Source organism: Aethalodelphis obliquidens, unplaced genomic scaffold, assembly GCF_003676395.1.
Source record: "Aethalodelphis obliquidens isolate GAN/ISIS:26980383/991018 unplaced genomic scaffold, ASM367639v1 scaffold9, whole genome shotgun sequence".
NCBI lineage: Eukaryota > Metazoa > Chordata > Mammalia > Artiodactyla > Delphinidae > Aethalodelphis > Aethalodelphis obliquidens.
This window is the reverse complement of record NW_020837953.1, coordinates 51,886,535-51,913,704: the sequence shown is the minus strand read 5'-3', so window position 1 is coordinate 51,913,704 and position 27,170 is coordinate 51,886,535. Positions and strand designations below refer to the sequence as shown.

Here is a 27,170-nt window from a genome sequence, read left to right as displayed (position 1 = left end):
TGCGCCACAACTACTGAGCCTGCGCTCTAGAGCCCGCGAGCCAAAACTACTGAGCCCACGTGCCTAGAGCCCGTGCTCCGCAACAAGAGAAGCCACTGCAATGAGAAGCCCGCGCACCACAATGGAGAGTAACTCCCACTCGCTGCAACTAGAGAAAGCCCGCACACAGCAACGAAGACCCAACTCAGCCAAAAACAAATAAATTAAATAAATTACAAAAATAAATTAAAAAATAGTAAAAAAAATTTTAAAAAGTGAAATCTTGCCATCTGCGACAACACGGAGGAGCCTTGAGGGCATTATGCTAAGTGAAATAAGTCAGACAGAGAAAGACAAACAGTGTATAATCTCACGTGTGGTAGCTAAAAAAAAAACCCCAAAAAACAGAAAAGCCCACCACCAACAACAATAAAAAAACCCAAAGAACAAAACAAAAAGCAAACAAACAACAACAACAAAACCCAAAAGACAAAGAAGGAAGCAAACCAAAAATCGAGACTCATAGATACGGAGAACAGACGGGTGGCTTCCAGAGGCGGGGGCGGGGGGCGGGTGAGACGCATAAAAGAATCAAAAGGTACAGACGTCTGGTTATAAGAGAAATAAATCGTGGGGATGTGATGCACAGCACGGCGACTATAGTTAGTAACACCGTGTTGCACATGTGAAAGCTGCCACGAGAGCAGGTCTTTGAAGTTCTCATCAGAAGAAAAAAATTCCCATAACTATGCTGTGATGGTGGTTACCTAGGTTATTGTGGTGATGATTCTGCAATACAGGCGACCCTTGAGCAACGTGGGTTTGAAGCGTTCGGCCCACTCATGCATGGACTTTTTTCAATAAATACCTGCACTCCAGTGCTACAGGGTCCGTGGAGCCACGGCTGAGGTGGGGCAGCTGTAAGTTAACCCGGGGTTTCCGAGCCCCACGTTGTTCAAGGGTCTGCTGTATACACAAACACGGAATCATTACGTCGTACACCTGAAACACGTACGTATGTCAGTCATACCTCAATAAAAAATTTCAAATTGAAAACAAAACAGTATCTAAACCATGATGATTATAACACATAATTGTATTATTTGACAGAAAAGAACTTCTCAAATTAAAAATAATGAAAAAGAAAAAACAAACCCAAAAAACTAAGCGTGAAGGCCGGAGCTGCTTGGTAGCTTATCAAGAGGCTCTTACCTCCTTCTCTGGAGAAAAGGAGGTGATGGAAGCGGGACGAGGACAGACTAGAGATGCTGAGATTCAGAGGTGTTGGAGTCCAAGCCAAGGTAGCTTTGCTGTGCCAAGATCAGGTCCTGGGACCAAGGGCAGGTCGAGGGGCCAAGGGCAGGGTCCTGGGTTCAAGGGCAGGTCCGGGGGCCAAGGGCAGGTTCTGGGACCAAGGGCAGGTGGGAAATCTTGACACATAGGGCGGGATATCTGGGTGGAGGCCCCAGGGTTTTTGGCTTCCCAGGCTGCTCTGAAACTTCAGAGGCGGCAAAGGTGGCTCCCGTCTCCCTACGGGGAGCCAGCACTCCCCGCATCTGGAAGGACACCCTGGAGGTCTCCCCAGCAAGGCAACAGGGCCCTGCTCAGCCTCTGTCCCACGCCTCCCCTGGCTGCCAGGCTGGTGACTAGGGGTAAGCTGCAGCCTCATCGGGTACACGTGAGCCTGGGAGGAGAGGAAGGGGCTAAATGCCAAGGACTTGCACGAGTGAGCACCTCGACCCGGCCATGGGGAGGGGTGGCTGAGCAGCGGGGCCAAACCCGAGCCTGTGACAGGGAGAGGCTACGAGGGCCTTTCTCTTGGGATGTGGGGTTTAATGCCTTGAGGAGCCAGAGGAGGCTGAAACGCACGTGAAAGCGGCTGCAAATCTTCTAAATTTGATGAAAACTCTAAGCCCACAGACCCTAGATGCTCAAGCAGAATAAATACAAGACAGTTTACACCAAGACTCAAATAATCAAATGGATGCAAATGAGAAACAGAGAAACGCTCTTCAAACCCCCAGAGAAAGACACACTTTCCCTACAGAGCAGCGGAGAAACGCCACCCAGCTTCCTGTGACAAACCAGAGACAGAGGAACTTGAAAATAAAGGAAGGAAAGAGAAGAAAACTAACCCAAACCTTGTCGACCTGAACGTGTTGGAGCAAGTCTCGAGGGGCAGAGCACGGGCGGCTAGGGGGCTGCGGCAGGGGGCAGGGGTCACTGGATGGGAAGTGAGAAGACGTCTGCACCAGCATCACCCTGTGAGACTCCAGAAAAGGCAAAACTGTAGGGATAGGAAGCAGACACCTGTGGTCATCTGGGCCCAGGGCTGGGGTACAGTCACCTCCTTGGGGGACTGCAAAGGGGCAGGAGGGAACTTTTAAGGTGGAGCAAATGGGCAATGTCGTGACTTCAGTGGTGGTTATACAACGCTCCATGTATATCAAAGCCAGCAAATTGTATAGTTAAATTAGTGAATTTTATTGTATGTAAACTGTATTTCTATAAAGCTCATTAAAAATAAGCTGGTGGCTTCCCTGGTGGCGCAGTGGTTAAGAGTCCACCTGCCAAAGCAGGGGACACGGGTTCGAGCCCTGGTCCAGCAAGATTCCACATGCCGCGGAGCAACTAAACCTGTGCGCCACAACTACTGAGCCCACATGCTGCAACTACTGAAGCCCGCGCACCTAGAGCCCGTGCTCCGCAACAAGAGAAGCCACCGCGATGAGAAGCCTGCGCACCGCGAAGGAGAGTAGCCCCACTCACTGCAACTAGAGAAAGCCTGTGTGCAGCAACGACGACCCAACACAGCCAATTAATTAATTAATTAATTAATTAAAAATAAGCTGAACACAGACATCAGTCCGCACCTACTGGACCACGCGTGACCTGGCTTCTGCCTGCCTCACTCTGCTGCCCTCCCTCCCTCCCTCACGGCCACTCGGGCCTGGCCTTGCTCCTGTCTGGACTGGCCAGTTCACTCCTGCCTCAGGGCCTTTGCACATTCCGTTCTCTGCCCTGAACACTTACCTGGCTCTTGGTGGGGCTGGCTTTTCCTCCAGAAGGGATAGAATGGAATCCAAACCTCAGCTCAGACGTTGCCCCTCACAAAGGTCTTCCCGCCCACCCTGTGTACAGTGCCCGTCCCCACAGGTATTCCCCATGATTGTTGTCTTGCTGAGGTTACACTTGAAATGGTCTCTTTTGTTTGTTTACCCACTGATTGTCCAGGATCTTCCTCCCAGAAGTTGAGGCCACTGGGGACGGGAACCTTTTATATCTTATTCACGCCCAATGTCTGGACCAGTACTTGGCACGGAGTAGGATGAATAATTCCATACATATTGGTTAAACGAATATGGACCTGTGTCGGGGCCTTTCTTAAGGAAGTTTAATCAAAGTATCCAAATAGCGAACGTGAAAAAGATGACAGCAAATCTCCTGCTTTTACTACTCCAGCATCCTGCCCAGAGGATCAGCTCATCAGACCAGAGAGAGTCTTGGGGAGCCGTGGGAGCAGGGCCGCCCGACCACCATGGGGACCCTGTGCCAGCAGCCCCTTCAGGACTTTCACGTCAGTCAATTCAGTCGTGCTGGCACCTAAAGGAGAGTCTTTTTCACTTGATAGGCAGCCCTTTGTTAGGTATGTTAATCTGCGTGTAGCATTTTCCGTCACATGAAAGAATTCAAATTGCCGCTTTAAAAAGCATAAAATACGAGAACAGAATTCCGTCTTCTCATTACACGTGAGCGATTGCACTTGGACATCTATCTACCTCATGGAGAGGAAATTCTCTAAGTGGCCAAGTTCGGGTGTTATTGGTTCTCAGGGCCTTGATCACCAAAACCAGCCTCGAGACGCAGCCCCATTTCCAGCGCATCCTTTGTTTGAGCAGACAGTTGATCTCGGCCCGCTGCAGGGATTTTGCATGTGACCCTTTCTGCTAAGTTGCCTCTGCTTCTCCAAATGAATGGATTCCATCTGGAAATCATGGGATTAATAATTACACTCTAATAAGCTGAAGAAAATTTTTCTGTGTCACTGCCATTTTCTCTGTTTGGTGCATTTTCCCAGGAAATAATAAAACAACCTCACAAATATATGAAGCAGGGATTTTAAAATTAGCTGGTGCAGTTTCCCCTCCTGAGTCCCTGTGACTCACCTGTACCTCCTGGGGCCCGTCCTCCTGCTGCAATGGATTCAGGCCAGCTCTCTGCCCAAGCTTTGGACTCGGTGCCGTCCCTTCCCCTATGTCGTGAGCATGCGGCAAAGCATTACCCAAAGGAAACAGGCAGAAAAGACAGCAGGCTGATGATCTCAAGAGTCCAGTACACGCACCAACCACACCTTGCAGCTCCCTAGGTTCTGCCTAGGGCGTTGTTACCCAGGGAAGTGTTGAGGTGGTGACTCCGGGGGACAACCACAGAAGTAGAGTGTCTGTACCTTCCAGGGCTAAATGTGCGATGGCCCTGCTCAGTGCCACATGGGGAGAGCATAACGCCTTCCTGCACTAAACAGGAGGAAGGTACAGCAGCCGCTGCCCTGAGCCCGTAACCAGAGGGCTCTGCATGGATCGTCCGCCGGAGAAGCCGTGTTACCTGTGAAATAAGAGGAAGGGGAGCCAGTGGACGAGTTAAGTAGACCTCCAGGGACCAAACGCCTCAGGGTGGAATTTCGGGCTTCCTGTTCATCCCTGTGCCCAGGCTCTAGCGCCAGGTCCCCTGGCCCGTGCTCTCAGTGCCAGGCCAACGGGGTGGGGCTGTCGGGTATCTGGGTGAAGAGCACAGACCTCACCTGAAATGGACAGAGGCCCTTCATCTGATTGATTTGGAAAGTTTCAGCAAAGTCACACTTGGAGGGTGGGGTTCTGCCTTCCCCCCAAAAAAATCACAGGTGTGGAATAAAGATGGGGAATCACCTACACTGTTTTCCACAGAAGGGGGGGACCTGAGCACCTACAAGTTAGACTGTTGTCTTCAGTGAAGACAGCCCATGAGATCCTCTGTAATGGGCTTCAGCCTTGGGGACTTCCGGTACCCAGGAAACCCATCACTACCCAGCTTCTCCTCTGGCAAATGCATAAAACAAAGTCAGGAGAAGTTACTTCCCTGAGGCCACACGGCCAGTTAGGAGCAAGACAGGGAGTGGTACCAGAGCTCTGACTCTGGGGGCATTTCCTGAGTTATCAAAGGGAGGGGAGAAGTGGACCTTCGGTGGGGCTGCCCCGCATAGGCTTCTCCCCATCCTGGGACGGCTGGAGCTTGTCTGGGTGGAGCGGAAGATGAGGGCCCCGAGACCAACTAGTGACACATCAGTGGAATGCGACCAAGGCTCAGGAGTGCGACAAGCTAATTCTCAAAACACTCGGGGAAGGAAAAAGGAAAATGCCCATTCTTGAGATCCAAACTGAAGCCAACTAGCAACAAAACAGAACTAAAATAAAGCTTGCAGACTCTGGGGAAGAAATTAAGCATTTTGATTTGAGGTCAGTGAACAGCCGGGCATCCTAGAGGGAGCTGTGAAGGATGGGCGGTATCACGGGTCCCCCAGGGCGTGCAGGTCGCTGCCTTACCTCTTTCTCTGTCCTGGCTTTGAAACGTGCTCCTCTCCAGGGCTCGAGGAAGGAAAGGTGATTCGATGGTACCCAGCGTCCAGGGCTGCGGCTGAGAGGCCTGTATGGGAGCCCTCCAGCGAAGCTCAGTACTAATGCTGGGCCTCAGATAGTAGACGAGGGTGTGGAAAATGGCAATAATCTGGTTCACCCTGAACCAACTGAATCAAGTGATTCAAGGTCGGCAATATTTCTCAGAGGCTATCAGCACCTGGATCTTCTCAGATCCAAGAAAAGAGTGTGACGGTGAACCCAGAGAAAGCGCTGGAGCCTGGACCGGCACAGAGACCAGAGCTTGGGCCTGAAACACAGGAGAGCGAGCGCTGTGCGTGCTCCTGAGCGCTTCGGGGTCTGACCACAGCAGCTGTGCCAGCTTTTGGTGGCTCTGAGCCTGAATTTCCCTGCATTTATTAAGCATCTATCGTACACCAGAGGCTGTTAGACACGAGGGCTGCTCTAGAGAAGCAGACAGACTAGACCCTAATCTAGCAGAAGAATAACGAAAACGAGCCTCGTGAGGCTCCGGGCCCTCACTCCGCGCCAGGCCCCACCCTCCGCACTTTCTCGTGGGTTAACTCCTCAACCTCCAATCAAGCCTGCGCAGGAGGACAAATGGGAATGTGTCCAGAGACACGCCCAGAGAACACGCTCACACACACAGCAGGGCAGTGCTTCCACATACCCAGAGGACGCACCCGAGGGGCCAGGGGACCCTCCAGGGGGGCATTTTTGCTGGGACCTGCCTGACTGTCTTAGAGCTCATTGCTGGCTCTAGGAAAGAAGGCTGAGACCCAGCCCCCTTGATCCGTGGCCCTCAGGATTGGGCTAGAAATTCCCAGCAGCAAAGCCCTTTCTTTCTTTTCTTTTCTTTAGTATATTTATTTATTTATTTATTTATTTATTTTTTGTTTTTGTTTTTGTGGTACGCGGGCCTCTCACTGTTGTGGCCTCTCCCGTTGCGGAGCACAGGCGCCGGACATGCAGGCTCAGCGGCCATGGCTTACGGGCCCAACCGCTCCGCGGCATGTGGGATCTTCCCGGACCGGGGCACGATCCCGTGTCCCCTGCATCGGCAGGCGGACTCTCAACCACTGCGCCACCAGGGAAGCCCTATTTGTTTATTTATTTATGGCTGCGTTGGTTCTTTGTTGCTGCGCGCGGGCTTTCTCTCTAGTTGTGGCGAGCGGGGGCTTCTCTTGTTGCGGAGCACGGGCTCTAGGTACACAGGCTTCAGTAGTTGTGGCGCACAGGCTTAGTTGTTCCATGGCATGTGGGATCTTCCCGGACCAGGGCTCGACCCCGTGTCCCCCGCACTGGCAGGTGGATTCTTAACCACTGCGCCACCAGGGAAGCCCCAGCAAAGCCCTTTCTACACTCCCCATCGCCTGCCCCGCACCTGCTCTGGCCAGTGTCAACAGTCACGCACAGGACTCAACCCACTCCAGGACCAGTTTGCCCATTTTTAAGTGTTTTCATGAGACGTTCGTTTTCGGTCGTGAACTGGTACCGAGTGCAGAAGTGAATGAATGAGACCAAACGAGAAGAGTTTGTGGTCAGCTTTTTTGGGGAAACTGTGTAGAGTTTTATGTTCAGAGGAGTCACAGTAGAGAATACGGAGGCCTTGGCTTTCTTGGTGGTTCGCTGGGGGTGGCGGTGGGGTGAGGTAGGGGTGTCATCTCGTCAGAGCCCAGCCGTCGGCCTGCGGGCAGGTGTGATGGAGCCTGACCCGCCAGGCAGAGAAGTCACTGCGCCCCGCGACCAGAGCGGGGTTCTGACCACAGACCTGCGGGCAGCGAAGCGGCCACGCCTGCTCTCACCGCCCACCCGACGGAGGGTGGGCGAGGCGCAAGCGCCAGGGTCTTGGAAGGAGCTGCCGGTGCTGGGGGGCGCGTCTCGCCCAGTAGAAGCTGAAGGCTTCTGGGGCGCTGGCACCCTCCTCCCCCCGAACCAGCTCCCGAGGACCCGTGACCCCCACAAATAGCCCATCGCAGACTCCGCCCCAGGGACGAGGTTCTGCCGCGCCCGTCGGTCCGCAGGCGCCTGGCCGGCAGCGAGAGGCCGCGTCCACGCGGGTCCTGCGCCTGAGTCGCCTCCCGGATAGACGCGCGGAGGGACCCTTTACGGCCGGCAAGGGCAGCGGCGCTGGGACGGGGAGTGCCGGACCCCCGGCCGGGGGCGCGGGGGTGTGGCGGAGGCGGGAGGGGAGCTGCAGGCGGGGCGGCCGGAGCTGGAGGGGGAGGGCGGGAGGGGGCCGTGCCGCGCGGCGCGGGGCGGGGCGGCTCCGGGCTCGCCGCTCCGTCCGCCCTCGCGCCCGCGCCGCGCGCCCTCCCGCTCCCGCCCTCTTGTGCCGCCGCCGCCGCGGCCGCCGGCTAAGCAACTTCTCGAGCTCCCGCGACCGGCCGGACCCCGGCGCCGCCCCCGGCCCAGCGCCCAGCCGGCCGAGGCCATGGACGCGCTGGCCTGGCTGCTGCCCCCGCTTCTGCTGCTCTGCGCGCAGCAGCACCGCGGCACCAGGTGAGCGAGCGCCGGGTCCGCGCTGCGCCGGGCCGCCCTCGGTGGGGAGTCCCGCGCCGGCCAAGCCCCGGCTGCCGGGATGGAGACCCGTGCGAACCCCTGCTCTTCAGGGGCCCGCGTCTTCCCGCACCCACAGGCTCCCACCGTGTCTGTCCCCCATCCCCCCATGACTCCCCCACCCCGTCTCCCCCGCGGGCCCTCCTCTCCGAACTCGCCGCGGAGATGCCCTTGGGCGCGGGCAGCGGCGATGTTCTAGGTTCTGGCAGCCCCGCCGCCCCGGTGCTGTCCGCCGTCCCGGTGCTGAACCCGCGCCGCAGGGCCGGTCGAGGGCGTCAGAGCCGCTCGCAGTTTGCCCCGGTGCCCGGGCTCGCCTGCTGAGCTCGGGTTCCTCGCCCCAGCCGGCACTTGGCCGATCCCTGGCTGGCTGGTGCCCTTCCAGGCGCGGTCTGAGCTCTCAGCAGGGCCCCAGCTTCAGGCAGGAAGAAAGGAGGGGTCCGGAGAACACGGGAGAGGAGGCTGCTCCCCTCCCTCGGGCACCAGCTTCCGTTGCCTTTAGCAGTCTGGGGTGGACACGAAGGCGCGTCCTCATGGCAGGTGTGGCTGTGGACCTCCCTTCTGGGACCATTTCTAATGCCATCCGACTGCAGGGTATGCGAGTGGGGGAGCCAGGTGCCCCTGGCAGGGGACAGACTCCGGATTTCTTTTTAACTGTCAGGAGAGGGGATGGGGTGCCCTGTCTTCCCCCGCGAAGGCAGAGGCTAAGAAGAAAGGTGCCTGTGCCGAGGCTCCCTCGCCCTGGCTCCCAGGGGCCAGCATGGTCCCAGCTCGCTTTTCATGTCCCTGCAGACTGGACTTGAGGTGGGCCCCGGGCTGCCCAGCATCCTGACCACTGAGTCTGGTTACCAGCCATAGGAGCTGTGAGGGGCCTTTTTGAAAATCATCTTGGTGCCAGGGCTGCAGAAAAAAACAGAGCAGAAACATCTCTCCCTGCCCCTTCCCCCCAGCATTCCAGACTTTGTGGTCAACCAACTGAGGCCGAAGACTTTAAAAGCCAGAAATCGTTGAACACTGGCCTGTGTCGTGGCTGTAGTCACTTGGACAATACGTAACACGGCTCTGTGTGTGTGTGGTCAGAGCTTATTTGTTGGTGGGTGGAGGGCAGAGTCTGGCTTTGGTTGTAGACCTGGCTGTCACGTCACAGTCACAGGCAGTGCCCGTGTGGCCCCTGTCCCGGGGCCTTGTTCTGTATCAAGCCCAAGGGGCTGTTCTCTCTCCTCTTCCTGCCTCACGGTCCCAGAAAGGGCGAAGCGTTGAGGTGTGGCTGTGGAGGGACGTGCTGGGGGCCGGGGGTCAGCCGCCGGCTCAGGCCCACAGCTGCGCGCCACAGTTCTGAAATCCAAGTTGCTCTGAGCCCCAAGTGTTTGTCCAAGTTTGACACCAACACTCAGTTGGCGGCAAAGCCTGCCTTGCTTGTTTTGTCTGTATCCACGCTACTCATGAGGCATATTTATACATTTCCTGCTGGAAAATTCTCCAGACACACCCCTCCCCAAGTCCATGAGTGCGTTATATTGCCTTTCTAAAATCTGCAGTGTTTTGAACTCCTACCCCATCTGGCTCCTGGGTTGTTGGGCGAGGGGCGAGCCTGTCTGCCTGTGTAGGAAGGCTGAGGCCCCGGTTGGGACGAGCGCCTCTGGGCTTTGGGGGCCTTCGGGGCCTCTTTTCCCATCTGCTCTGCGTCCCTCCGCTCAGATACCAGGGCAACAGCGGCTTCCCTTCCCTCGTGCCCACCCCGGGGCGGTGTGAGGGGACATTGGGGCGAATGGAAGGGCCTCTTTGTTGCCGCCCCTCAGCCCAGGTCCCGGGGCTGCTGGTGGGATAAGAAGGGAGTGGGCCGTGCAGCATTTGTGGGTCGGGTCAAGGCCACGCTTCCCCGAGCCTGAACATCCGCTCACGCAGCGGCCGCCCGAGCTCGCCGGCTGCCTCCCGAGTGGGTGGCCTTCCGGGGCTGCCGGCACCCCCGTCTCCCTGGAGAAGCTGTGCCCGCGGCTCCTGCCTCGCCCTCACCTCCCGTGAGCACGATCGTCGTGGTGTTCGCCTTGGTAACTGAGGTGCCGGCGCTGCAGCGGCTGCTCTAAAAGCAGAGCTGTCAGGGATCCGTGGGCTTCGTGCGCGCAGGGTCCGGGGTGGGGGGTGGGAGGATCCTGGGGCTGGTGCCTGCTGCCTCGTTCAGCTACACCCACCTTCCCTTCCCATCCCCAGGGGCACAGGCAAGTGACAGGGGTGGGGCTTCTCTCAGGGGGGCCAGGAGAGGGCGGGGGGCCTGACGGCACCCAGGAGCAGCCCCGGGAGGGCGGAAGCTGCCTGTGATTTCACGGCACCTGCTTTGCCCCACGAGCTTGAGCCTGGTGTGTCTCTGAGCTTCTGTTCCTCTAATGAAACCCCAACCCTAGACCACCGCCGGCTTCCAGGGCCATCAGAGGAGTTAGACGCTCCCTCCCGGAATGCGGGTCAGAGTCCCAACATTCTGACCCCATGCAGAGCCCCCCATGGACCAGGTACCCCGCCTGCCCCACTGACTCTACCTGAACCAGTGGAGGAGGGTAGGGCCCTCCAGGACCCAGAGCACCATATAGCCCCGCCTCCAGCCCCCGCATCCCTTCGCAGCTGCAGAAGCGGCCACCTTGTCCCAGGTGAGATGTGGCACCGCAGGAGGCTGTTCCCTTCTCCCCCCTGGAGACGGCAGAGCTGAGAACCCACCAGTGTCCTGACACTTCCAGGCGAGCTTCATGGTGGGCGCTGCCCTTGCCCTTGCCTCTGTGCCCCTGAGCGTGCGTGAGGCCCTGGCCCAGGACAGGTGTGCTCACCTGTGCCACCAGCCCAAGGCCGGGAAGGGTGGTGTCTCCTGACGGCCTGGCTCCAAGCAGGCCAGCGGCTGGGCCGGTCCGAAAGTAAAGCCTCATTCCAGTCCCTGTGTGTCTGACCTTCAGGGTGAGCTCCGTTTGCGTTTCTAATTGTGCTTTACGTGGGGCCAGGGCTGCATTTAATTCCTTCTTTGACTTTGTTACCAAAGCACCTGCCCTGTCTACACGCTCTACCCAGCCTTCACCTGGAGGGACCCCGTGGGCCTGCGGGGAGAGCGGGTTTCGCAGGCCTCACCAGCTGAGGACCTCCTGGGTCACGTTCAGCCTTCCTCATGGGCCAGTATGTGGAACAGACGAGGGGCCCAGGTGCCCTTGCCGGCGTTTCCCGAGCCCCGGCGGCCCGAGGCCTTCTTGAAGCCCCTGAGAGGACGGCGTCCCGGGGCCCGTCCAGCTGGATACCGAGCTCCACCAACTCAGCGGCAGAACTTGCTCCTGGCCCCTCCCTCCACTGACCCTCCCTCGGTCTGGACCAGGCCCCTTTCTGTCTCCATGGCCCGTCCAGCCCATCATCCCCCCAAGCTCCACGATGGCCCCCGGTTTATCCCCCCTATTCCCTCAGGACACTTCCCATGCCGCTCCCGGCATCCAGGTTTATCTAATTAATCGAGCAGCTCCTTGTTCGAGTGCCGGCTTCCCCTTGACCCCGGAGGAGCCCCACGGTCCCCCCTCCACACTCTCTGCCCCATGCCTGCCACCGCCCTGCAGGCCCCTCCCAGACCCCACCGCGTGGAGCCCTCGGCTGCCTCCTGCCTCTTGCCTCGGCCCAGACTCACTTTGTCTCTCTTTGGGCTGTGATGTCACTTTCTCGGGGAGGCTGTCCCTTTCTCCCCAGCCAGAGGGCTCCTGACCTCCCCTTCCTGTGACCGTCTTCATGCTCAAAGCCCCTCGCTTTGCCACCCCTTGCAGACGCTGACCTCTGGCCGCGACTGTCCTGGCCCGGCTCGGTCACATCTCTGGAACAGGGCAGCACCAAGGGTCGCACTAGCCAGATGGAGGCGTGGACGAATAAATGCGTGATCAGGGCAGCTTCCTTCAGGGGCCGGGGCAGGGCCAGGGGAGGGAGGGGGCCCGGGGCAGGGCCAGGAGAGGGAGGGGGGTTCAGGGGAGGTGGGGGGATCAGCGCGGGGACATGGGGGGCAGAGTGAGCGCTGGAGCAAGAGGTGGGACAGATGGCAGAGGGTCTGGAGGGTCAAGCGAGCGTCTAAGAGGGCGAGGCTGGAGTGCAGGAGTCGGGGGCAGTAGCAGCTGGAGGCAGGCAGGAGGCTGGGGCCATGGCGGCGGGAGACGCGGTCTGTGGTGGCCCAAGTGGGGGGGGGCGGGGCACAGGCTGCGCCGACAGGCTCAGCGGTAGCCGGTCCCACGTCCGGAGGGGAGGGGTGGGGTGGCCAGCGGCAGCACCGCGGGAGCCCAGAGGGGTCAGCGGTCTCGTCACGGTGGCCAAAACGGCCCAGAGTGGGGCGCCTGGGCACGCGGCCACGCCGGACTCTGGGGAGAGGAAGGAATGGCCTCAGAGCTCCCAGCTGCTCTGCACCCACATCGGCTCCCCTGCGGGCTCTGGAGGGGCTCGGGCCCCAGGTGCCCTGGAGGCCTTCTCTGCCCACTGGGGACAGCAGTGATTCAGAGGAAAACAAGAGGCTTCCTCCTGAATGTCCCTCCTCGTTCCCTGCTGTCAGGTTTAGGAGAAATCCTGCCCGCCCGTCCCCACCTGCTGTGGCCTGGAGGAGCAAGGGTGTGTGAGGTTCCCGGGGCTGCTGTAACAAGCGACCACAAGCTGGGGGGCTTGAAACAGGGGGGATTTATTCTCTCGTAATTCTGGAGGCCCGAAGTCTGAAGCCAAGGTGTCGGCAGGGTCCATGCCTCTCTGCAGCCTCTGGTGCTGCCGGAGTCCCTGGTGTCCCTTGGCTTGTGGCCGCATCACTCCAATCCCTGCCTCTGTGGTCACGTGGCTTCTCCCCGTGTGTCCATTTCCTTTTCTTCTAAGGACACCAGTCATGGATTTAGGGCCCACCCTAGTCTAGCATTTCATCTTAACTAATTACATCTGCAAAGCCCCTGTCTCCCAATAAGGTTCCATTCTGGGGTTCTGGGTGGACATGAATTTGGGGGCGCTGTTTCCCAGAGGGCGAGCAGAAGAAGGGGGATGGGCAGAGCCACTGGGGGGCTTCCAGCAGTCGGCGTGTGCGGGCCACGAGACGCCTGTGTCGTTGGGTCCCCGTGCGGCCCCACCAGGGACAAACACGACCAGCACAGGCTGTCAGTGAGGTTAATCTGAAACCAGGGCGCGTGGCCCCCAGCTGCTCCGGGGTCAGGCTAAGCCCCGGAGGCACGTGGCAATTTGGGGAGATCTGGAGACTGCCTGGGAAGGGACAGAGAGCAGGAGGCCGGCCTGCAGCCTCCCCACGGGCCCTCGGCCTGGACCTGGGTCCCGGGTTTGGGACCTCACCCTCTGTCTCCCTCTCCCCAGCCTTCAGCCTCCTGGTCACAAGTCTTTTCTCCCAAGTCACCTCCTACAGGACACATTGCCCTCAGAAGCTGAAAGGGAGGCCATGTGCTCTTGTTGGGGGACCCCAGGGGTGGGGATGCTGGGTGGTTATGGAGGGAGCCGGGGGCCTCTGCCTGACCTGGGTGGCCTCCCTCAGGGCCGAGTGAGTGGGATGTAAGCTGAGCATAGAGGCCAGTGGAAGACGCCCAGGAGTCCTGGGCTCTGCACCTCCCGGGGGCTCCCTGTGTCCGGCGTGAGTTCCTGGGACTGGTCAGGTCCAGCCCGCAGGGCCTCCCCCCTGTCCACCCCTGGCCTAGGTGCCCAGGACAGGCTCTGTCCCTGGCACCCTGCCTGTGACCAGAGGGCCTTGCGTTTCCAGGGCAATGAATGACATTGGCGACTATGTCGGCTCCAACCTGGAAATATCCTGGCTCCCCAACCTGGACGGCTTGATAGAGGGCTACGCCCGCAACTTCCGGCCTGGCATCGGAGGTGAGAGTGGCCGTCGGGCTCGGGCAGACCCTGGGTCCAGTGCGGGTGTGAGCCCTGCTTGGCTCTGGGTTGGCGCAGAGGCCCACTCCCCTGAGGGGCGTGCCCGAGCTCCTGCACCAGCCCCCAGGGAAACGGCTAGGAAGGTGGATCTGCTCAGGCCGCAGGCTGGCCTTCCCTGCAAAGCCCCTGGCTGTTCCCTGTCCCGCCTTCTGGGGCATTCGCTGGCCTGGCCGAGCGGCCGGGGGTGCCGGGCCCTGGCCTCAGCCCCACGTGCCTCGGGCCTGGCTCCTTCCTCGCAGGCCCCCCTGTGAACGTGGCACTCGCCATCGAGGTGGCCAGCATCGACCACATCTCTGAGGCGAACATGGTAGGTCCCACCGGCCTCCGCCCCGCCCCCGGCCGCGTGCCCCAGGAGCGAGCGGAGGGGCTGACGGCCGGGCCTCTGCGTCCCCCCACCCCCGCAGGAGTACACCATGACGGTGTTTCTGCATCAGAGCTGGCGCGACAGCAGGCTGTCCTACAACCACACCAACGAGACTCTGGGCCTGGACAGCCGCTTCGTGGACAAGCTGTGGCTCCCTGACACCTTCATCGTGAACGCCAAGTCCGCCTGGTTCCACGATGTGACGGTGGAGAACAAGCTCATCCGGCTGCAGCCCGACGGGGTGATTCTCTACAGCATCCGGTGAGCCCAGCCGGCTGCCTGCCCACCCCCCCCCCACGGAGCGCACCGCTGGGAGCTGGGGGGATGGGGGTGGGGGGTGGCGGTATTTATATCCCCCGGCAACCAGCAGCTGCGCAGGAAGCCGAGGTTGCTGGCCGGAAGCCAGCAGAGGCCGCTATTTGGCTAACGCGTGCCCTTGTCTTTTTAAATTGAGGTGAAGTTCACATAACATCAAATCAAGCATTAAAAGTGAACAATTCCGTGATACTTAGCACACTCCCCATGTTGTGCAAACATCACCTCTACCCACTTGCAATGTATTTCGCCCGAAAGGAGACCCCGTGCCCGCTAGCAGTCACTCCCCATCTGCCCTCTCCAGCTCTGCAAACTGCCAGTCGGCTTTCTAGCTTCGTGGATATGCCTACTCAGCACATTTCACACAAAAGTAATCATACGCTACGTGACCCTTTGAGTCTCCTTTTTTTCACTTAGCATAGGGTTTTCGAGATTCATCTATGCTGTGACATTTGTCAGAATTTCCTGCCTTTTGATGGCAGAGTGACATCCCATTGCATGGATACGCCAGTTTTGTGTATCCGCTCCTCCATGGATGGACAGCTGTGCTGGTTCCACATTTGACTGTTGTGAGCTGTGCTGCTGTGAACACACGTGTACGTGTATTGGTTTGAATGTGTGTTTTCTGACACATGCCTTTTAAAAGTGGACTTAATTGCCAACACTTTAAAGATCAGGAGATTTACATAAGAATCTAAATTCTCTTGGAAAACCAGCACACTCGGCAACACCAGCCTTTTCTCAGGCTGCATGGTCAGTGGGGACGCCTAGAGGCCGTCCCCAGGGGCAGACCAGGGGGCTCAGGCTGGACCCACCTTCTTGGCCGCCGGCTTAGCCAGCCAGCTGTTCTGAAGGACGAGGAAAGTGAATGAAATCCGGTTCTTGATCCCTGAAGACTCACAGATATCTGTAACGTGGCCACAGTTTCCAGTTTCCACCCAAATGCCAGCAGCTTGCCGGCAAGACCAAAGGCAGCCTGCTGCCGCCCCGTGAGGAGGCCATACTGGCCGGTGCAGGAGCGTCTCAGCCATGTTGGGCCAGAGAGACGCCGGCTGCCGGGGGCTGGCCTCATCCTGGGGACCCACCGGTGTGTTGTCTGGGCAGAATCACCTCCACGGTGGCCTGCGACATGGACCTGGCCAAGTACCCCATGGACGAGCAGGAGTGCATGCTGCACCTGGAGAGCTGTGAGTGCAGGGCGGCGCGGGGCGGGGCGGCAGGGCGGGGGCGGGGCGGAAACAGAAGGAAGAGAAGGAAGAGAGGGGGCCGGAAGGCCCTCCTGCTGCGGGTCAGCGCCCTGCCCAGGACAGCCGGCCCTGGAGCCCAGACAAGACACGTGCCTGTGTCACTGGGCCAGCATGGTGGCCCCTGCGGGTCACCCTGGCAAGGGCGACCTGCCCTTTGGCCAGCTCCTCTGGCCTTGCCCACCTTTCCGAGGTGCCAGGCGTGGTCCCAGGCCTCCTTGCTCCCTGCCTCTGTGTATCGGGCTCCCAGCACAGGCAGGGCAGTCCTGCGAGGGCTGCCAGGGGCTGGGGAGGGGGCGCCAGGCTCTGCGGCCCATGTGGGCTCTCCTGCAGACGGCTACTCGTCCGAGGACATCGTCTACTACTGGTCCGAGAACCAGGGGCAGATCCACGGGCTGGACCGGCTGCAGCTGGCCCAGTTCACCATCACCAGCTACCGCTTCACCACGGAGCTGATGAACTTCAAATCGGGTAACGCGGCCTCTCGCGGCCTCTTCCCTGTGAGCCCCGCTGGTGGCTTTCTAGCGCTTTCTGCAGAGCCACTAGCCAGCCCCGAGGGCCCCCGGAGGCTGCAACTGGAAAACCGCTGGTCGGCGCAGGCTGTGCCTGGCTGAGCCGCTCGGGACGAGCCCTAGTGCGGGCCCGGATCAGGTTTCCTCCGCCTTACTCCTCGCTTCTTCATTGCTTCCCGGGGTTTGAGGGGTGCCGGGCCAAGCCTGTGTTGTCTCCCGGCCCCTCCCGCCCCTGCTGCCCGGTCATCGGAGCCAGCAAGCCCAGGCTGGCTCTTTCCTCGAGCTGGGCTGTGCACAAGCAGGGCAGGAGAGGGGTGCACTGCGCTCTGGGAGGGGCCCACGGGCCAGCAGCAAGGCCGGAATCTTTCTCCTCTCCCTCCTCTGGTGGCCCTGCCGCAGGGCCGGCCCCTCTCCTGACCCATCAGGCTGTGGGGGGAGGTGGGCACAAGGGTCTTCCTCTCTTTGGAGGCCGGCAGTGGCCCCAGTTCCCGCTCAGCACCCCTCTCCCCGAGCACTGCCCTGGGTGGTGGGCCTGGTGCTAACGGGGGTCTCCGGCAGCCGGCCAGTTCCCCCGGCTCAGCCTGCACGTCCACCTCCGGAGGAACCGGGGCGTCTACATCATCCAGTCCTACATGCCCTCCATCCTCCTGGTCGCCATGTCCTGGGTCTCCTTCTGGATTAGCCAGGCCGCAGTGCCCGCCAGGGTGTCTCTAGGTACGGGGCCCTGGCCTCTCCCCCGCGGGAGCTGGTGGAAGGAGGGAGTCTGGGAGCAGGGCCCTAACCCCACTTGTCCTGAGCACAGGCCTTGCCTTGCAGTCCCTCGGGCCCACTGTCCTGGGGCAGTGGCCAGCCGGGCCGGGTCTGGTGACAGGAGCCTGACCTGCACCCGGGTGGGTTCCAGTAGTGACACCACCTGTCCCCACAGGCATCACCACGGTGCTGACCATGACCACGCTGATGGTCAGTGCCCGCTCCTCCCTGCCGCGGGCGTCGGCCATCAAGGCGCTGGACGTGTACTTCTGGATCTGCTACGTCTTTGTGTTTGCCGCCCTGGTGGAGTACGCCTTCGCCCACTTCAACGCTGACTACCGGAAGAAGCAAAAGGCCAAGGTCAAGGTCAAGGAGCAGAGGGTCGAGGTGAGGCTGGGGGTGGGGTGGGGTTCTCATGTTCAGGACGAAGGACAGCGCCCCCGCCCAGCACCAGGAAGGGTCAGCATTGCCGGCGGGGCAGGGGGCACTTTTTCCTGTGCTCAGCCTGGGACCCTCTGCCGCCTGCTCTACCAATAGAGCCGCTGGCCTGGGCTGGGGGTCCTGCCCCTCGCTCGCCAGCCACTCAGCCTGCCCCTCCCCCTCCCCACACAGATGGACGTGAAGAATGCCATCGTGCTCTTCTCCCTTTCGGCCGCGGGCGTCACCCAGGAGCTGGCTGCGTCCCGCCGGCAGTGCCGCGCGCCCGGGAACCTCATGGGTTCCTACAGGTCGGTGGAGGTGGAGACAGAGGAGACGAAGAAACAGGGGGCCCCGGGGGGCCTCCGTGCGCTTTTCAAGCCCATCGACGCGGACACCATTGACATCTATGCCCGTGCCGTGTTCCCCGCGGCCTTCGCCGCCGTCAACGTCATCTACTGGGCCGCGTACGCCATGTGAGGCCGGCTTCGCAGGTCCCATGCCTGGGACCTCCTGGGGGAAGGACCCCCGGGGGGCTCTGCGTGTTTCACAGGGGGGAGGACCACGGGCCACATAAAAGGAGAGGAAGGCCTCAGCCTCGCTCAGCACCCCCAGGCTCTGTCCCCACCCTCACCCGGACCCCTGGTCTGCAGAAGACGGCCCAGCAGCCCAGCCTCCTGACCTGGGAGCCAGGCAGGCACCGGGCCCCAGGGAGCTTTGCGTCTGACTCGGAAAAGGATCCTGATTCTGGGACTTAGCTCTGTGGGTTTGGACCACGGAGGGGGAGGAGGCCGGGCATGGAAGGTGCGCACCTTCTCGGTGAGAAAGCGGGAAGGCCTTTGGTCCCAGCATGAAATAAAACGGAGCCTTTGGCCACTGCTTAAATTCACTGTGGCCTCCTCTGCTGGAACCTGGAAGGCTCTCCTCCCACTAGCTCGACGGGCTCAGGACAGAGGGACTTGGGGACCGAGACTTGAGGACAGAGGGGCTGGGGGGAGGCACGGGCGCTGGAAGAGTCACTCACCCCCAGTCCCTTGGGTGCATGGCCGGGGGTGCCACCTCAGTGCCTTCTGTACGTGGTGATGGGAGAACAGAGACCACCAAGTCCCCATGAACACCCAGCCCCCTCCCACATCTGCTGCCACCACAGGGTGGTAGCACAGGGTGACGGCACAAGGTGACAGGGTCGCAGCTCTCAGCAAGGGGCCTGGGTCACCCCTGCACCAGAGTAGGGCAGGTCCTCGCACTCAGAGGGGACAGAGGCGACTAGAGGGGCGGCTGTGCAGCCGAGCTGGGTCGGGAATGCCAGGCCCAGTGCCCTGCTGTGATCAGCCAGGCCACGACCCCGCTGGCCCTGAGGTGCCCCCGCGAACCACCTCGAGGGGCGTGTGACGGTGACTTTGTGGGAATCAGAAAGTGTGCCCTGCTGGGCCACCTGCCCAGGGTGTGCTCTGTCCCCAGGCCACGGGAGCGGGCGCGGGGGCTGCTCACCCACTGCAGGGCTTAGCTGGCAGAGTGACCCCTGAGGCCAGGTGGTCCAGCCAGGGCTGCAGGGCCCAGCGGCCCCCCACGGGAGCAGCCGTGTCCGAGGCCTGCCTCCCACCCAGGGCTCACACCTCGAGCTCAAAGGCCCCTTACCTCCTGAGGACGCCTCCTTGCGTCAGGCTGCCCCTTGGGCCCCTGCTCTAAAGGACTAGGCTGCAGGGCTGGGCAGGCTCATCCCAGGGGGCAGGACCGCCCAGGGAGCGGGGCCTCTGGGCCCCAGAGTGAGTGACGTGGGAGCAGCAGGAAGCAGGTGGCCGAGATGCAGCAGAGCCTGGCTCTGGGTCGGCCAGGGCCCCAGGCCATGCCTGGCCAGCTCTGACAAGAGGCCAGTGACGCCTCTTTCTCCCCTTCCCAGATGGGCGCCCTCTGGCCTGTGTGTCTCCAGCAGCGTCCCTGCTCCCTCCTCCTGGAAAATGGAGAGTGGCCCGGGGATGGGACGTCCAGGCCCCGACAGCGTCCTGAGGCTACTGGGCTGGGCCCGAGACCACCCACAGCACCCCCCGCCCCTGGCACCCGGGGTCCTGCCCTAAGGCCTGCCTTCCACTGGGGCCTCTGGCGGATGCGCGGGTGGGTTCAAGGTTCCCGGAACTGCTGTGCTCACCTGGGTCCGCTGCCAGGACCCTGCCCACCCCGGGGCCCGCCTCCCCCCGCCTTCTTCATGGCTCGCAGGCTGCCCTCCTTCTGCCGCACGGTACCCACAGGGAGCTATTTCAAGCTGGGCTTTGTGGCCGCCTTGGGCACCCACGCAGCGAGGCCCGCCCGGGCAGGAGCCTTCGCTCGGTTCTGCAAGCGGCAGTCACTCCCTCTAGCCGGCAGCTGCTATTTCTGCCCGCATGTTTCCAGGGCCAGGAAGAGGGGCGGGAAGGGCTGACGCTCTTTAAATGCGAGTTCTGTTCCGGTGCTGATGGCACGAGCAGATTGAAGGCCAGGGCGGATCAAGGTTTGCAGCTGAGAGGAGCTGGCTTGGGCAGGGGTGGCAGCGCTTCCTGAGCCGGGGCACCTGGGCCAGGTGGCCGGGTGGGGCGGTGGCCTGGGCTCTGCGTGCGCCTCATCCCAGCAGGGGCGGTCTTTGGCGGCTGGCAGCTTCCTTGTCTGTGTTCTCCCGTGGAGGCCGGGCTGCGTGTGCTGCCCACGTAGACTCCTAAATGCTCCCCTGAGCCTGGGACAGCTTCTTCCCCGAGGCTGGAGAGGACAGGGCCCCAGGTCCCTTCCGTCCGCTGTAGCAGGGGGAAGACCAGCACGGACCCCTCCCCCTTCCAGTGAGGCACAAGCCTAACTGTGCGCAGCCCACACCTGGGGGCGCCGTTTGGGTTCCCTCAAAAGCAGAGCTTGGGACAAGGACCTGGTAGAGGGAGTTTATTTGGGGGGAAATTAGTTTCCTGGAGTGGCCGTAGCAAAGTGCCACAGACTGGGAGGCTTAAAGCAACAGAGATTCAGGGAATTCCCTGGCGGTCCAGTGGTTAGGACTCTGCACTTTCACTGCTGTGGCCCGGGTTTGATCCCTGGTTGGGGAACTAAGATCCCACAAGCCACACAGCACGGCCAAAAAAGAAAAGAAAAAGAAAAACTCATGCTCTTACAGTTCTGGAGGCCAGGAGTCCAAGATGCAGTGTGGGAAGGCTGGGCTCCTGGAGGCTCTGACGGCAAGCCTGCCCCTGGCCTCTCCCCAGTTCCTGGCACTGTTGGCAATTCCGGGCGCCCCTCGGCTTGATGGACGCATCACCCCATCTCTGCCTCTGTCATCACGTGGCTTCTCTCTGTGTGTCCCTCCTCTTCTCGTAAAGGTACCTGTCATCGGATTTGGGGCTCCGTAATCCAGGGTGACTTCACCTTAACTAATAGCTGCAAAGACCCTATTTCCAAATAAGGTCACATTCTGAGGTTCTGGGTGGACATGAATTGGGGGGGACACCGTTTAACCCAGTACGGAGGGTGACACCCCAGATGCAGGAGCAGGGTGTGGGGAGCACGGAGGAGGGAGGGAAAGTCCACAATGGGCCACCAGGTCCCATTCCACTGGGGACCCCTGCAGAGCCCTGGGGAGCGGGCCCCGAATAGTCCTTTCTTTTAAAAATTGATTTATTTATTTGTCTGAGCCGGCTCTCAGTTGTGGCACGCGGGACCTTTAGTTGCTGCGTGCGGACTCTTAGTTGCAGCATGTGGGATCTAGTTCCCTGACCAGGGATCGAATCCAGGCGCCCTGCATTGGGGGTGTGGAGTCTTAGCCACTGGACCACCAGGGAAGTCCCCCAAATTGTCCTTTTGAAGAAGAAGGGTCTGGGGCTTTACCACCAACTCCCACCCCTGCCTGACGCTCTGGAGGGCACTGGAGACGCTGCACCTTACACTGGGGACAGCTGCCAGCAGTCACCCCGCGGCGCTCACGCCTGCTCAGGGTGGCACTGGTCCTTCACGGTGGCAGCTGTCACGGCAACAGCAACAAACGACAAGGACGTTTAGTGGAACGAGCCGCAGTCGGTGCCACAGCTGTGGCCAGCCTGGGGCCGTGATAAGAGGCCTCCTCCCCCTGCCCCGCACCATCCCTCGCCGGCCTTCTGCTCGCTAAGGTCACCTCTTGGTGCAGTGACCCACGCTGTATGAGGGCTGGTGCCACCTGTCTCAGACGGTCCACCCCTAGTCACAGGTGAGCTCCCACATCAATAAACTGTCCCCTGTCCAGCCTTACGTCCACCCCCGCCCCCCAATCCAACACCTTCCAGAGCGGCTCCCACACGGCCAAGCACGTGTGAGCCGCGGGCCACAGGTTCTCCATATATACGCCCGCTCAGGCTGTTGCGACTCGGTCCCGGCTGTCGGTCTGGATGCAGTGAGGGAGGCAGTGGGGGGTGGGGAAGAGTCTGAAGAGCGTGGGGTGGGGGGGGTGGATCGTGTCCCCCGGGAGATGTGTTAAGTCCTCCTTTCTGGTACCTGTGAGTGTGATATTGGATATAGGGTCCTTGAAGATGCAGTTAAGATGTGGGTTTAGATGAAGTCCTATGGGATCAGGGTGGGCCTTAGATCCAACCCCTAGTGTCCTTATTTACAGAGGACACAGTGAGACAGGGAGACACCTTGTGGAGACAGAGGCAGAGAGGTGTCTACAAGCTAAGGAGCCCGAGGATGGCCAGGAAAGCAGCAGAGTCTAGGGCAGAGGCTGGCAGGGATCCTCCCCGCTGCCTGGAGAAGGAACCCGCCCTGCCCACACCCTCACGTGGGCTTCTGGCCTCCAGACTCTGGGAAGAGATTTCTGCTGTCTGAAGCGCCCCCTCCGGTTGCGGTCCTTCGTTACAGCGTCCACAGGAAACGCATCCAACAAGCAGCCTTTGGCAAAGGCATTCACCTCAGATGTATTCTTAGGGACCCCTGACAAGGGAAGCCTCTTTCCCACAAACAAGCGGGAGACAACTCGGGGGTACGGGACCCTCAGGTGAACTCAGGCCTAAGGACCCCGCACCTCAGGCACTCTTCCCCCCCCATCAGGGTCCTGATCTCAACTCGAGAGGCCCGGCGAGGCGCGCGGGCCGTCCTCGGGGGGTCTGTCGCCTCACCTAGGATTGGACCTGGGGCCTGACGGTCAGCACCCCCTGCCATCTTGCTGCAGGAGACAGGGTGGCCTGGAGAACTTTCCGGCTCTCCCCGCCTGCCCTGAGGCCACAGGCGGCTCCAGAGGCAGCAGAGGGAGGTGTGCAGGCCTCCTCTCACCTCCCACGTTCCACCAGCGAAGCCAGGCTGTTCAAGACACCACTGAGTGGCAACCCCACGACTCTTCCAAGACCCAAAAGCAGCATCTGTGCAAGGACTTCAGTGCCTGGGGCGACCTTGGGAAGGGACCCCAGGACACAGGAGCAAGCAAGGTGGGGACATGGAGGAGGAAAAGCCAGTGGAGTGTGGTTACTGAGCTCTCTGCAGGGTGGGGTTTCCATCCCCGGAGCCCCTCTGAGGGGCCCCTCGCCACGGTCCCCTGAGGATGGATAAGCCAGGTCCCCTCCCCACACACCCACCCCCGGCAGAGGGCTGCCCGCCCCCCCACCCCGGGACATTAGGCCTCCACCCTTTCAGGCTGCCCCACCCCAGGCTGAGCAGGTCAGAGGAAGTCCCAGGTGGGACAGCGGTGGAGATGGAACGTTGGCCGTGAGCTCGGGGACTGTCCCCCTGCTGCTCTGAGGTTGGAAGTGAGCTGAGGGGACCTGGCCCAGGTGTCAAGAGCCGCTACAAGGAGGTTCTGGATTCCCAGGGTAACAGGGTGATCGTTTGGGGGAAAATGAGCGCGTTCTGCCTCCGCAGGTATGGCCCCTTGGTCGAGAAGCCCTGTACACGCAGCGGCTGAGAGCGTGGGCTCCGGACGTGAATGCTTGTCATGTGACCCACCTGCCCCGGGGACCGTCACCTGTTAAATGGGGAGACGATGGTATATGGTCTTCGTGAACATTAACTGCTATAATAATAAAAGGCACCTACAGCGTGTCTGTACCTTGTCCCACTCAGTAGGTGCTATTGGTTGGCCCAAGGCACGCGTCTTCCTGGGCTGCAAGGCGATTAGCCTGGTACAGGAGACACACAAAAGGTTAGTGTTTGGGTTTAGATACTCGAAACAGGATTTGCAGCGAAGACAGTACACTTGCAATCCGGGCTGTGGCTTGAAAATTCCCTGCAGTCTCTTAGGTCTCATTGAGCACAGCAAGGGCACTTCTAGGAGACGCTGGGGGTGGGGAAGGGCGTGCTGCCCTGCGGAGGAGAGTCTGTCTTGAGAAATGCGAGAGCCCCCTCTCCCAGCCCAGGGGGCTGCAGGAAGGAGAAGAGGATGGGGGAGGAGGAGGGGGCTCCCCCAGGCTCACGGGAGCTGATGTGTACACGTCTCCCTGACGCCAAGTTCAGTGAATTCACGCCGTGGAACTGGGCAAACACTATACCCGGGGCTTTGATTTTCGGGGAGCTGGTGTACCAGCACGGCAAGTGGCGTGTGACACACGGGAGAAGGGACACCCCTGTCCCCATTCCGGACTCAACACCATTTAGAGGTGGAGTGGCGAGGCCAGACAGTGCGATCAGACCAGGCGGGTGGTCCAGCCTCTGGGCTGCCTGCCCTGGTCCACTGAGGCTGAGTGAGGGGACCCTCGAGAGAGGCTGGGGCTCCACTGAGGCCAAGGAGCTGAAGGACAGCAAGGCAGAGGCCTGGAAGGGTCGCCAGCCGGGACACCGAGGGCAGGACACCCCTCCTGGGAGGCCTGCTGGGTCCGCCAAGGCAGGAAGCCACGTCCCAACTGCCTGCTGGGAGACTGCTCTCCACGGGACTCTGGGTCTCTGCACATCTTATGAGCAAGACGCTACCTGCCTTTTCTCCTGCACTGTCTCTCCAAGGAGGTCTGTTGCGCACACAGCTTGGACTTGTCCCCGCAGGGGAAGGGGCAGGGTTTTCTGCCTGGTATAAAATACTTGGTGACTGGACCTCAAGTTCATCTCCTATAACGGAACCTGCTGTGCACGCGGCGTCCACCTGGGCTGCCTCCCTTAGGGTGGCCCCTCCCTGGGTGGGCCCAGGTGCCTGAGCACCTGGATGGGGTAGCTGTGGGTTTAGTGTCCTTGGCCTGGGGTGCCCGCAGCCCCCCTCTCCCAGGTACCAAGGGCCCCACGCCCCAGGCCCGGCCTTCGAGCAGTCCTGGGAACCGTCTGGCCAGGCTGGGTGGCTTCCCCCCAGGGTGACCTTGAAGGTACAGCTCTCGGGACTCCCCTGAGGCACCGTGCGGATGGGGGGCAGATGGGGCACGGAGGGGCCTGCCCTGGGATCTGCGCTGGACCCTGGAAGGTGCTGCATCTCCCAGGGCTGCAGAGCCTCAGCCACCTACCCGCAGGTGGGAGCTGCAGAGATGAAGTCCCACCCTGAAAGCAAGTGTTAACCCCACCTGCTCTTCCACGGCGAGGGTCATCGGGGGCAGAGAGGGCGGAGGGCTGCCTCTGGGTGCAGCTCGTTTTCCCTTGGGGACGGCAGCCAGGGCCCTGTGTCCACAGGAGGCTCCTGACCCTGGGTGACAAGGTCCCGGTGACCCTCTCCCTGCGTGGGGAGGCAGGGACGTTTTCCTCAGGCAGAGGCGCCTGACACAGCCTCCCGCTGGACGGGGCCCTGCTTGTCCATCTGCTGGTTTCTGGGGCCACCCAGCAGGGGTCCTGGCAGAGCTGCTCCCGCCTGGCCTGGGTGAGCACAAGCTCAGGTGTGCGCACATGTCTGCACACGCATGGACTTGTGTGTTGTGTTGCATGTGTATGTGCCTATGAGTGTGCAACTTTCCATCTAAAGGTCATGCGGAGCCCGTGGCTAGGCAGGTCACCTCCCACGTTTGAGCCTGCAGCTGACACGGGGACAGCTGGTTTGCAAACGTTTGCATTTCCAGTTCTTTTCTTAAAGCAGATTCCCAGAAGTGGAATGATTGGACCCAATGATGCAGACGTGTTTTGTGCACTTGTCTCTGAAAGGTGGTCCCAGCTGCACCTTCCCTGCTGGACGGGGGCCTTCTGCGCGCCCTCCACCCCCAGGCTGGGGTTAAGGACAAGCAGTTTAGAAGCAATGCTGGGCTTCAGGCCGCGCCCACCTGGGGCCGCAGCCTCACGCTCTGATGGGCGGGCTCAGTGAGGCGGTGGCGTCTCAGCCTGGTGGGTCCTGATGCAGGTGGCCTGGTGTGGACAGGCGAGGATGGGCGAGGAGCTCGGGCGGAGGGTGGGAGACCTGTCTCGGCTCTGCCACCGTGTCTCCCTGGGATGCCTCATGTGGCTAAAATAGCGCTTGCTCCGTATCGCCATGGTGACCGTTCTTTGGGTGCTGCCGGCACGGCAGGCTCGATTTGGGTTGTAAACACAATCCCAGGCCGACTTGGGGACAGGAAAGCGGGACAGACTCCATTTCCCAGCGGCCTCAGGACAGGAAGCGCCCCTCCCTCCACGGTGCTCCGACCTGCTTGTCCTAGGCCCTGCTCTGTGGGCACGCCTGGCCTGAAAGGAGAGATGTGCGCCTGTCCCCATTGGCCTGGGCAGGTCTGGTCCCAGCCCTGAGACCCTGGACAAAGCACTGGGCCACCCTCACCCTCAGTGTCCTCCTCCAGAGAATGGGGCACGTCCTAGGGGTGATGCCTGGCGCAGGGTCTGACCCTGGGGGTGCCTTGCCTCACGGTCCTCACCCGTTCAGCGTGAGGCTCAGCCATGAACGTGTGGGAAGTGCCTGGCTCTGCAGCCTCCAGCCCCTCCCAGCCGAGCAGTCAGGGTCCCGCCAGCCCCTCTCCAGCCCTGGACGCAGCAACCCCCGGTCCCTGCTTCCTGCCTCTGCGGACGCGGCCTCTCCCAGCACCTCCTCTGGCACACGCACACGGACACTGTCTGTCTGGGTCCAACCCGCAGACAAGCCTCGCCGTGCTTTGAAACAGGGACCATCAGTGTAACTGACGGTTAAGCTGAGAATGCGCCACTGCAGGGGGAAGACAGGGCTGAGGTCCTTGGAGGGGTGACCTTGGAGCGGCCCCTCCCGGGGCTGGACTCCGGCCCCGCCCAGGACCCCGCGAGCAGCTCCGCGCCTCCGGCCGTGTCCACGCCGCGCCCTCTGCCGGGAACGCGCAGCACTGCGCCCGCGGGAAGGCGCCTGCGGGGGGCGGGCTCCGATGCGGCTCCACACCCCGCAGGGCACCGGCCCCGCCGCGGCGACGCACCTGCTCCAAATGCCGGCAGCGCCGGGGGAGAAACCGTCACCCTCTCCTGAAGGAAGCCCTTCGGGTACACACAGCTCCCCCCGCGCCGTAAGCCGTCCTGCTCCCTGGGCCCCCAGGGCCTTTCTCGGGCCGCCCGGACCCCTCTGCTCCTGCCCCACCCCTCCCGCCCTCAGGCCCCACAGCCAGCCTCCCTTTCCGGGCCCTAGGCAGACCTCGCTCTCTCCGACCAAGCTGCCAGGTCTGTGACCTGTCGCCCGCCAGGGTGCAGC

The 27,170-nt window shown here is 61.1% G+C and overlaps 1 protein-coding gene across 1 annotated transcript; it reads left to right on the top strand.

Moving 5' to 3' along the window:
- The first annotated feature begins 7,897 nt into the window (after positions 1–7,897).
- On the top strand, positions 7,898–18,686 carry GABRD (gamma-aminobutyric acid type A receptor subunit delta). Its single transcript, XM_027110741.1, has 9 exons — positions 7,898–8,108; positions 13,894–14,006; positions 14,306–14,373; positions 14,471–14,691; positions 15,850–15,932; positions 16,323–16,460; positions 17,060–17,215; positions 17,427–17,638; positions 17,864–18,686. The coding sequence occupies exons 1-9, from the start codon at positions 8,041–8,043 to the stop codon at positions 18,146–18,148; spliced, it is 1,344 nt and encodes a 447-aa protein (XP_026966542.1). The 5' UTR covers positions 7,898–8,040; the 3' UTR covers positions 18,149–18,686.
- Positions 18,687–27,170: the final 8,484 nt, after the last annotated feature.

Excerpts from the sequence above, each read along its gene's own strand:
- GABRD (XM_027110741.1), top strand. The coding sequence starts at position 8,041 with ATGGACGCGCTGGCCTGGCTGCTGCCCCCGCTTCTGCTGCTCTGCGCG. Across the intron at positions 8,109-13,893 it reads CAGCAGCACCGCGGCACCAG|GGCAATGAATGACATTGGCG; the intron begins GTGAGCGAGCGC and ends TTGCGTTTCCAG. Across the intron at positions 14,692-15,849 it reads GTGATTCTCTACAGCATCCG|AATCACCTCCACGGTGGCCT; the intron begins GTGAGCCCAGCC and ends TTGTCTGGGCAG.